At 35.0% G+C, this 12,500-nt stretch overlaps 1 protein-coding gene across 2 annotated transcripts in view; it reads right to left on the bottom strand.

The window, feature by feature from the left end:
- LOC136830270 (uncharacterized) overlaps nt 1-12,500 on the bottom strand; it is a 537,978-nt gene that overhangs the window by 374,740 nt on the left and 150,738 nt on the right. For both annotated transcript variants that reach the window (XM_067089651.1, XM_067089653.1), the window contains exon 2: nt 11,331-12,500. This exon is cut by the window's right edge and continues 561 nt beyond it. In XM_067089651.1, the coding sequence (XP_066945752.1) occupies nt 11,331-11,376 (46 nt within the window). In that variant the 5' untranslated portion in view covers nt 11,377-12,500. The remainder of the gene's footprint in view (nt 1-11,330) is intronic.

Here is a 12,500-nt window from a genome sequence, read left to right as displayed (position 1 = left end):
ATTGTCCTCTAGTCGGAATGCCAGTGCAGTGGTCTCTTGGGACCTTTTCTTTTTAGACAAGATTGGTCGAAGTGGTGATTTTTTTTCCTAACACTGGTAATGATGATTTGGGCTAGCACAGAGGGGCACTGTTTGCTGACGTTCCATAAGCGATATTTCTTTAAGAAAATTCATTTAGCACCTTTAGTGCTTGCACCAAGAGCTAACGCTTGCTACTCACATCCATATTTTTCTAAAAGTGCCACGTTGTCAATTTCCAGCACCAGAAGTTAGTCAACCCATCTATTGTAAAATTCTTGCAGTTTTCCTCTCGGCATCATTAAGTGGGTTCTTATATATTTGATAAAGCTTGTATTATAGCTTGTAATTTCGATATACATTTGTCACAGCTACAGTTATTTCAAAATTTCTCCATTATCGAAGGCTTTCCAAATTAGACCAATATCTGCAGGTTCCCACTTTCAGCAACTAATTGGAACACATCTTTTGAAAATATCAGCAACTTCTCAGTTCATTTACCACTCACTTTCTTATTTCACAAACTTCCAACGAAAGATGTCCTTTTTATAAATTCTTTTATCATCCTGGAGGTGGCGTGGGGGTAGCTACCTCATCTCAAGAGACTTTCATGAAAACTGGAAGGATGGCACTTTCAGATACGACCTCTTTAAAAGAGGAAACATTTTAGTTAAATTTGATATATATTATATATATATATATATATATATATATATATATATATATATATATATATATATATATGAAAACATTAAACTACAAATGTCATTTAATATGCAATTAGCTATACCAGGGAAATAATACCGAAGGGGAATTATAACTGATAAATAGTTCATCACGTGGCAGGCTCGAACTGCTGAACAGCAAGTACCAACAGCAAGTATCAGTGGATTCTCTAGACCACTCGACTGCCAAGAGAGGGATAAGCTGATACCGACTCTTCTGCGTGCCGAACCACTTACCAATTATAATTCCCCTTTGGTATTATTTCCGAAGTAGAGAAAATTGGATATTAAACGGCGCTGTGATTAAAAATTCATATATATATATATATATATATATATATATATATATATATATATATATATATATATATATATATATATATATACATATATATATATATATATATATATATATATATATATATATATACAGTATATATGGTGAAATGAACACATGGGAACGTGAGTCAGAAATTTATTTCTGTTCCACACGTGATTGTGTGTTGATGATTTCTATATATATATATATATATATATATATATATATATATATATATATATATATATAATGTGTGTGTATGTATATATATACATACACACATATATATGTAAATATACAGGACATATATATATATATATATATATATATATATATATATATGTGTGTGTGTGTGTGTGTGTGTGTGTGTGTGTGTGTGTGTGTGGATGCAACAGAAGAATTTTTCCTTGCCCTACATGGGTAAAAGCAGTTTTTCCTTGAGAAACAGTTTACCTAAATTGCTATTGAAATTTTACCCTCAAGTTAGTCTCAGAGTCATATTCAGGCCTAAAAATGTAATACAAATGTTTTTCAAGTTCAAAGACACGGTGCCCAAAGACCTACAGTCATCTGTAGTCTATAAGTATACATGTAGATGCTGTAATGCAACTTATATTGGTAAATGAAAGCGGCAGTTTCGGGTCCGTGCCTTTGAACACCTAGGCCGATCAATTAGAACAAACAGGCCACTTACCAAACAAGCATTTAGTTCCATTTGTGAGCACTGCCATCAGCGTTATATAACCATCCTCTGAGTATAGATTCTTTTTCTATATTAGCCAGTCGTTCTAGTGATGTGGAGTTAACCACAATTGAAACATTATATTCCATCAGAGAAAAACCATCACTCTGTAATAATGAACGGTCAGTTGAGTTGCTTTGTTTTTAATTCTGTGTCTATCTCCTGTAACTATCTTTGTATTTGCCTTGTATTCCTCTCTTGACTCTTGCTTTTAATAGGTTAAACGATACTGTTCAATTATAATTCTTGGTAGTTAGTTCTGATGTGTTTAATTTTATTTTATTTTATTGAGTGTTTTTTTTTCTTTCATTGTATTTCTTTGTTATTTTTAGACGCTTGATGATGGAGTATGTTAGAACCTCGAAACTAGTCGCAATAAAGAATGTTTCAAGTACTGGTCTACCTATTCTTTATATATATATATATATATATATATATATATATATATATATATATATATATATATATATATACTATATATATATGTTGAGAAGCTCTAATATGGCAAATCCTTTGAACTGTAGGATAAACTACTACGAGTACTTGTGAACGGATAACATCAGGTTGTAAGGGTTAGAGTAGTGTTTAAAATGGCGCCACTTTCACCCATAAAGGTTTGGCAACTGTGAATCAGGCTTCTTTATAGTACGTATTGTTTCACTGGCATTTTATTCATTTTCCACCTACGTTTTAATGAATAATAATTATGCTACATTTATTAATCAGCTGTGGCCGGTATTCAGTGACTGTCTTTCCTCAGTTGTCAACTTCTGCTAAGAAGGTAAAGTTTAGCTAATAAGCTTACGAACTTTTCTCCATTCATGTCTGTTTACACGTGGGAAAACAGACCTTCAGTGCTATAGGACCAAAAGGCCAGGCTCAGGGTTGCGACTAGAGTATTGTTCCCTTTAAGCTCATAGTGTGTACTCTGGACGTGTATCGGTCGTGTGGGTTTTCCAATTATTTGCGTTTTTCCTAGTTTTCCTATCATTGATGACTTGTTGTATTAATAGGCAGTTTCTCTCTCTCTCTCTCTCTCTCTCTCTCTCTCTCTCTCTCTCTCTCTCTCTCTCTCTCTCTGTTAGACTAACACCATTAATTCTTCCTTCTAAAGTCAGGTTAAGAAGACTGGGGGGAATTTCACCTATTCCAAACGAAATTGTAATAAAAAAAAAAATTGGGCATAATAGGGCAAATTAATTTTTTCCATTCTAATTTTGAAGAGTTTTCCTTTCACGAGAAAATTTTTTCCGTTTTCAGAATAAAACTTTGGAAGCTAGTATAAAATTGTACTTATTTCCATATTCTTAAAAAAAAAAAAAACTCTAAGAGTAGACTGTAAACATTTCATTTATCCAATTCTTCCCACCAAGTTTTTTTTTATTCTCATATCCTGTTGAATATAATCATAACACACCCTTTGAACCACGGCGTTCAAAGTCCATCTATGAGAAATCATTCACAGCCAAGCACTCCTTCTCTCTTCCCTTAAACATTTTCGTAATCTGCTTTTTAGTCCTCTGTAAAAGGAAACTATTGAGATGGCTATTTGTCTGTCCATACGCACTTTTTCTGTCCGCCCTCAGATCTTAAAAACTACTGAGGCTAGAAGGCTGCAAATTGGTATGTTGATCATCCACCCTCCACTCATCAAACATACCAAATTGCAGCCCTCTAGCCTCAGTAGTTTTTATTTTATTTAAGGTTAAAGGTTAGCCATGGATCATGCATTTGGCAGTGCTTTCCGGAGGCGTCGCCGACGCACTTTCACTTGACAGCATCTGGGGAGCAACTGAGCATTGCCCGGTCGTAGCTGACAGTCTCATACAGCATTATACGTGTACAGAAAACTTGACTGAGCCACAGAAACTTCGGCGCACTTTTTACTTCTTTTTTTTTATGCAACTGAAGTGGAGATTATTATTACAGACAAATCAAAATAATTACCGTTAAATTTATGCTTCCATTTCTAATTCGTAACTGCTCATGGTGAAAAGGGATGAGTATTTTTTGTACGAGGGTTGAGGGACATAATTTTTATTTCTGGGCGTTTATATAAATTTTGAATGAAAACATATATATATATGTGTGTGTGTATGTGTACATATTTTTTATGGTTTTCTACGCACTAGATCGCTGATTCTTTGTATTTAAGGGGAAAATCACGAGACAGTGGCGGCAGAGGTAGACCCACAGAGGATGAAGCAAATGTGTAGGATTTGGAAGTGGTCCACAACCCTCGGTTGGGGCCGTGATGCCTCTCCAGGGAAAACACCTGGAGATAGTCGCTGTTTCCTTCTGACTAAGCCTCAGATTTAATTAACCTCCTGCTGCTTTTTCCCATTTTACTGACAAAGACCATTTCTCAAATCCTCAGGTCTTAGCCGGTGACACTGCCAGGGACCAAGCCCCAAGCAACCTCCAGATGCTTTATAAGGAGCCAGCTCCCTACATCAGCAGTTAGTCCTCACCTTGCTATGGTGAATCGTTGCACATCAGACGATTTACCCTCTGACAAGGTAGGCACTCACTTTCCACTCACACTTGATGAATTGTGACCCTAGGGCCGGACGCGGCTCAAGAGGAGCTCAGATCTCTTCAACCTAGAAACTTGTGTTCAAGCATCACCAGGAAGCAAATACGGTATGTCCAGGGGAGGGAAATGGTTAGCCAGTGTACTTTTTCTCTGACTCATTTTTATTATCTCTCTCGCATTTCACAACTCAAGTAAATCCCATGTATCTTCGACTTGAACAGTGAACTTATCACATCCAGTGTGCGGTCCTTGAAACAGCGCATAATGTAACTCATTCCCCTTGCCAGGAAGTGAGTACACTCCAACTTGTGTGTTAACTAATTCCTAGAGAGATAATACTTCGTTAGTAGTCTCATCTGGAATTATTTCACTTCCAGAGTGTTATCAGTGCTGTTTACCAACTAAGCTATTCTTCTGTGTTCCTGATTGCCAGAGGAAGCTGCCTGAACCTGGGCTGATATCATTACATTGCTGATTGACTTAATGACCACTTGCACGGGGCCATTTACATACACCCTTTTGTGTTAAATTGATGCATTAATCACCAACTCACTTAATTACTGTTGTGCCTTTTTCACATGTTTTATCTTAGTGAGATTTCACCATCATTCCCAATGGTAAATTTACATCTTGTGTGTGTGTGTAAAATAAAATAGGGTTAAGAAACATATTCTCACTTGGCGACCTTCCACTTATTAATTTTGCTTTTATCCATTCTGTTTGTGGTCTTCCGAGGGTTTTGTAAGGCTATAATTAGCAAGGGTAACGTAAAACGCACTCCCCTTCGGAAGTCATAATTATATATATACAATATATATATATATATATATATATATATATATATATATATATATATATATATATATATATATATATATATATATATATATTCAGTAGTCACCACTTGTAATAGCTGTAAGCACCATTTACAATATATTTCTCTATACAGATCATCTAGTCAAATATAACATGTATAAATATATATATATATATATATATATATATATATATATATGTATATATATGTATGTATGTATGTATGTATATGTATATATGTATATATATACATACTATATTCGACTAGATGATCTGTATAGAGAAATATATTTAAAAATGGTGCTTACAGCTATTACAAGATAGTGAATAATGAATTCCATAGACAAATAAATGTAAATGTTTAACAAAAATCATGACATAATTAACAAATTTCGATCATTTAAGGCATATGTACGATTGTGCAAAGACCACAAACCCATTTATCCTGTCAGACCCTTAATAAACACAGTTGGCAGTCACATATACTTCTGGGTAAATTCCATCCCTCGTCGTTACAGCTGTTAGTTGGCACAATTTCCAAATCATAGGTAATGATTTCTGTAGATTTGGTCATTAAACTGAAGAAATGTAACATCAGGGGACTTGGTCAGTTACGATTTAGCCAGCTTTTTTTCTTGCACTTGTTAATGACGTGGTAGATTTTTGAAATATGAATTAGGTAGATATGTCTTTACTTTACCAGTTAGGATCAATTTACAGTTAATAAGACTTTGGTTTGTTTTTTATTTGAAAGTATTTAAGACAGATATTTCGTATGCTGGTGTGAAATTGCCTGTCAGCCGTTCTTTCAAACATTTGCCCGGAGTTTTATGACAGTGGGCAGCAAATTCCTTTTATCCGACAATGTCTTATGCTGGTGACATATATATTTAGTATTTGGAGAATTCAGTTGGACTTGGATCATAAAGTAATGCCTTTTTTTGTACTGATACGTTCGATTCATTTTGTATATAGGAAGGAGGAAAATAATATTTTCAGATTCAAAAACATTTCAAAAAGGTAGCAACACTAACTTAGTATGTAACGAGATGTTTGTTTCATGATAAGCAAGGAAAACGGTCAGGAATAAGCTCAAAGAAGACCTTCATCATGTGAGCCCCCATTTTTTTCATTTTTTTATTTTGATGTTGAGATAGATTATGCGTCTGGACTGGGCCTTAAGTATAATTTTACATCACATGACACAGGTGAATGTTTCTCGCTAGCCTAAAAATAATTTTACAGACAGTGATGGTGCGACCTTTAATGGCATATTCTATGTTTGGCATGCATGCCGGCCTTTGATCACGTTATGCATCCGGTTGTGTTTTCTTATTCAGTACCATAGGCGAACTTTAATAAGAAACAGCCCCATATACGACAACGGAATAATATAAGTTTCCTTTTGGGTGCGATAGACTTTATATTGGACAATCGGCAACATCTGTTGTAAAACGAAGAACCTGGCGTGAGTATAGGATTGCTTCTGATCAGAAAAGCAGTCCATTAATAACCATCTTAGAGTTTGTTTTTATACAACTCAGTAGTCGAAATCGCACATTTCATGCGGAAATTGTTAGATCCGCTCTTTCTTCATGTAATGAAAAGCCAGTAAAATATGTAATAAAATGACTTAGGTACATGTACCATTGCCTAATAACTCTTAATAGAGTGTCACCTTTTGTGTTTGACAAACTATATACTACACAGTAATGAATTTTATGTTAGCTTGTAATAGCTACAAGCACAATTTTATATTTATTGTCTTTGATACAAGTCAATAGTCATATGTAAACATATATCTAACGCATATTTGTTTAACTTTAATCAATAAAGTTCCCCGGAAGAGGGCTGGTAGAGGGCGAAACTGATGGGACAAATTAAGACCTGTATTTCCCTACTTTGTACGTTTTCTCTTTCGTTTATCTGGTGGATTATATCATACACACACACACACACACACACACACACACACACACACACACACACACACATATATATATATATATATATATATATATATATATATATATATATATATATATATATATATATATATATACATATGTGTGTGTGTGTGTGTGTGTGTGTGTGTGTGTGTACATTTTATTTGAGCTTTGTATATTTCAAAGTAATTGCATATTTAGAGAATGATCTCTATTCACCTCTGCTTCCATTATATCAAAAACCTCTACGCAATTTAGGTCTCTAAAACTGAAACACAATATTACTGCACGGGTTTAAATTGAAATCTAAATAATATATTTACAAACGCACAAGGCCACAATGCCGCACCAGTGCTTGCAAACAGAAAATGAGCACAACACAGGTAGTCTAAAGCTGGACGCATTTGCTAAGTTTATTCTCTTCATCATTTTTTTCTAGAAAAGAGCTTATTGTGTCGAGTCGTTGGCTGATGAATCATGCGTAACGCAGCTTATTGCGAACCCTTCTGTCTTTTAAAGAACTTTGACTTCAATGTTTACGCATTTGTTAATCATGTCATTATCCACATGTTCCTATATGCAGCTTGCTTCGTGGACACAAGCTAGGTTTTGCCTGGTCATTTCAGGACTGCTGGCACAAAGAATTATTATTATTATTATTATTATTATTATTATTATTATTATTATTATTATTATTATTATTCTAAAGAACCAAGATTCAGCCCAAGTTTAAAAAAAGCGGATTGCTACAAGCCCGAGGGCAGAAAAGGTAATTGAGAGGCAAAGAATAAACTGTGAAAGGAAAATGACAGGAAAAGTTAAGCAGGATAAAATAGCAGCATGTAAGATGAATAAAAGTGAAATAAGGTTATCATTAATGGAAAATTGGGTATTTATGATGAAAATCTCGTGATGATCTGTGGGAACTCGGCCACAGTTAACGAGAATTCAGTACCAATTCATTTTAATAAGAGAATTGTCAATGGAAAATGAGCTGCAGGCTATGGATATTTGATTATGATCCATGTGAATTCAAATACATGTTGGGAAAGTTCAGCAATAAATAACTGCAATGTTGTTTTCATCCCTGCAAATAAGGTCTAACTTTTGGAAATTTCGTGAATATTTTCGTACACCTGGAATTCAAATACATGTTGGGAAAGTTCAGCAATAAATAACTGCAATGTTGTTTTCATCCCTGCAAATAAGGTCTGACTTTTGGAAATTTCGTGAATATTTTCGTACACCTGGATATATACTTAATGAGAATTCAGTCATATTTAACGATAGTATAGCCACTATACGTGGAATGAACTGTGATTTATTATTCATTTGATCATGATTTTTGTGGTTCAAGCAATGAGTCATGAGAATTCAAAGAACATTTTTTGTAAAGGTTAAGATCTTACGAAAATCACCTATTACATAGAAATTAGGCTTAGCTTTATGAGGGCCGTCTTCAGTTTGTTGAAATTCAAACATGATTTGTGGTGATATGACATGATCTATGCCAAATGAATAGAAGTTTTTAGGACTTTTGGGAAATATGCATGGCTCTGAATTGAAACTATCAAAAATATTTTTGAACATCATGATGCAGAAAATTCAAATTGTTCATGTCAGTCTTACTGAATGGGCTTAAAGAAGAAAGGAAATGAGCGAAATGCAAGTTTAATTCCTTAATCCATCGGCGAAAGCGCGGAGTAATAAAACGATACGGGACGCATCCAGCCACTCTGACTAAGCTTTCAGGTATTAGATTGTCAGCGTGAATCTTGATTGCTTCACAATCATTCCGAGCACAGCGCAGCTCTCCCCCCCTTCCCCTTCCTCCCCTTCCTCCCCTCCTTCTCTTGCCCCACAACCATTATTGCTTGTGTTCAGAGTAGTTTTTCGCTGGTTTTCTTTCAGTTTTCCGATATATTGAATCTCATATCCTGGGGTAATCGACCGTTCTTCAGATTAACTTTCCCAAACTGTTTTTTGAAAATGATAATCTTCAGCTTGCTTTGCAATTCAAAGGTGTTATGCTTTTTCCACATAAATAAGGGCATAATAAATAACAGTAATGGTGATAATGTCCGTTGAATAACAATAATGATAGTGAAAAGGTGATGACGTACTAGCTGGTTTTAGCAGCCACAAGACAATCCTTGGATATACGTCGTTGGATTTGGTGCCTGCGGCTTAAAGAATACTTTAATAATTCATTAAATCCTTGCTCATGAGAACTGATTTGTCGACCTTTTTAGGCAAGACGGACTCTTCGGGTAATGAAGAAATCAATGACCTCTCCAGATCAGTAGCTCACATTCCTCAAGAAAAACGAAAGTCTGTATTTTTGCGCAGCTTCTTTTTGTCTCGGAGAGAAAAATGAGGGCACATGGGAAAGGTAACCGAAAGAGGACCCGAAAATTGACTCCAATAAAACAGATGGCCCGTTTCCTCTTAGAGATGAAACCCTCCTCGTCCCTTCCCTTCCCTTCCCTTCCCTTCCATTCCCTTCCCTTCCCTTCTGTTCTCTTTGCTTCTTCCTCCTCGTCTCTCGAAAATTCTCAGAGAATATCCGCCTCCCTTGTGTCTACATTCTCCCAAATTCCTCTCGGGCCTCTAAAAAGAACCGCAAGCTGTCACATTTTTTAGGAAGCCAAACAACTTAAGATTTAACAGGAGTCTGAAATAAATTTACACGAAAGTGAACTTCATTTGTGAATTACCACCACTCTGTAGGATGTCAGATGATATCAGAATTGGGATATTTTATGCATTCGTGTAAAAAAACTGAGTATGGTGGAAAGGTCAGCTCACCTGAACCAGAAATATATACGATTTTGTGATGGTCAGTTGAGCTAAGCATGACAATGTTTAATTCCAAAGGTTATCAAGAATTCTGATCATAAGTGACAGCTCATCTTTTATAACGATTGTTTTGAATTATCTTCAACTGTACACCATTGTATCGTTGTGGCTGAATAATTTGGGTCATTAAAGCTATATATCTTCCAAAAGTCACTCTCCCTTTTTTGACAGGAAATTTAAATCAACTCAGAACTTCTGAAATGATTACCCCGTCTACATAACTGCGTCCTTACAGATGGAATAGAAAAATGGTTCTGGTCAGCTAACATTAATTTTGTCGCAACAACACATTAAATGTGCAATATTTTTAGATCGCAAATAAAGATCATTTCAGTATAATGAAACGACACATTTGCTGAATCTATCCCATTAAAAAGCATAAACTAAGTACGTCATAATTATATTTATTTGTAGATTAATTATAAAGAATTAACCATTCGCCACGCAGGAAATTTGAATTTGCCTCAGGCATTCGCTTCCACAAAAATGATACCAACATTTGTTGTTTGGTAACTCATCCTATTTTTGCTGGCAGGAAGTACGTACCATGAAAGAAAAAATTGCAAGTTATTTACGCAAACAACGAATTTGTTTTTTTTTCACATAAAAACTAACATTTCTCTCTTAAATTATTGTAGAGTTATGTGATTTTTTGTACAAGCAAACATTATGAAAATATTCCAGTTTTCTATTTCTTTAAACACAGATATATATATATATATATATATATATATATATATATATATATATATATATATATATATATATATATATATATATATATATACATATATATATATATATATATATATATATATGTATGTATGTATGTATATCCACATGTAATTTGCAGTCCACTTTTTTTGGCTCTAGCTACGGAGTTGAAACATTCATATGTTACTAAGGGAAAGGCTGGTTGATCATGTAATAAAATTCATGGAATTAAACTTCCCAAACTGAAAATGTATTGGTCCTAAGTTTGTCTCTGATTTCTCTTAATCAAATTGTTTTGACTGCACTTACACAGAATTGCTAACAATTTTTGACCGTCCACAAAGGAAGACAGACAAGGAGAAATATTTATTTTGCAATGACTAATTGAGCTAAATTTAACACAAACACATTATATATATATATATATATATATATATATATATATATATATATATATATATATATATATATATGTGTGTGTGTGTGTGTGTGTGTGTGTGTGTGTGTGTGTGTGTGTATGTGGTTTTGTGTTGAGTTTACCTCGTTTAGTCATTGCAAAATATTTCTTTTTGTCTGCCCTACCATGAGACGTCCAAAGATTTTTAGCAGTACTTTTGAGAGAGGAGAGAGGGGGGGTGGGGGGGAAATAACTTACCTGACAGGCCATAGGCAACCAGAACAATGAGGGTTACAAGCATCATCCCAAGCGGACTTTTCGCCTACAGGTGTGACATCAGAGGGTGATCTAGCCAAACGGTGACGTTTTCGATTGAGAAAAAAAAGAGACTGCGATTTCGTTGGTCACGCACTATTCACAGACATCCCGGAGACGATTGCGAAGCCCAGGTCCCACTTTCCTTGTACTTCTGCCTTCTCCGTTTCTTTCTTCTTCATTCTGGTTGTATGTAGTATCTTTATCGCTTTCTTTAGGGTACCATCAGGGATCACTACTGCGTCGGTGCCAAGGAACATTCAGTCAGTTTCTCTGACACCATTTTTTGCTTTCGTTTTACTTTCGTTGTGTTTCGTTCGGCTTGACTTTTCCCCTATGATTTCCGATGAGCTCTATGGAAATTGCTTTGGGATTTGTTCATTCACAATGTTTATCAGTTCGAGTTTCAGAGAGAGAAATCGGGTTATTTAGGCAGAGAAGATGTGTTTGCCTCTATCAAGGTTTTATCGCGTTCATCTATAGTATTATCTCAAATAGCAGGTGTAAGAGTCGAAAAGGAAATGCAACGTTTTTGTTAAAGTTTTAGTAAGAATAAATTGAAAACTTGTGAGTGGTGGGAAGAGCTTTCCTTTTCTATGTGCACCTAATTTCTTCCGCTTAATCGAAAAAGTAAATTTTGGATGTCAGCTAAATAGAAATGTCACTCTAACTAACATTCAGTTTTTTGATGGAATAGACGAAAATTTTAATATAAATTAACATATTTTAACGGAATTCAAAGAATATCAACTACAGTCTATCTGAAACCAGACTCACGTCACTTCGACATCATAGTCTCATTTCTCTCTTTGGAAGCGAAGCCGCCTTTCCTGTTCCATACCAAAAGCAGATCTTTTTTTAAACAGAGGTGTGATTTCTCCCCAAAGGTCAAAGTCATTGATGAAGCCGCCTATTCTGAATGTCACTCGCGCTCTCAGCTTATAATTCTTTCACACGCGCACGTGAGTCAGTCTTCATTAGAGTTTTTCATGCGAGGTTAACTGAAAAACATCATTTTCGCAAGTTAAAATAAATATTTATTTACCTCGAGAAACTGCTCATTTGGGCACCTCATAAATTTTTGCTGTAATCTACTTCTTCTAGTGCTTGCTT

Source organism: Macrobrachium rosenbergii, chromosome 46 (assembly GCF_040412425.1).
Source record: "Macrobrachium rosenbergii isolate ZJJX-2024 chromosome 46, ASM4041242v1, whole genome shotgun sequence".
In the NCBI taxonomy this organism is placed as follows: Eukaryota; Metazoa; Arthropoda; class Malacostraca; order Decapoda; family Palaemonidae; genus Macrobrachium; species Macrobrachium rosenbergii.
The sequence above is the reverse complement of the archived record's forward strand: the minus strand, read 5'-3'. Positions and strand labels throughout refer to the sequence as shown.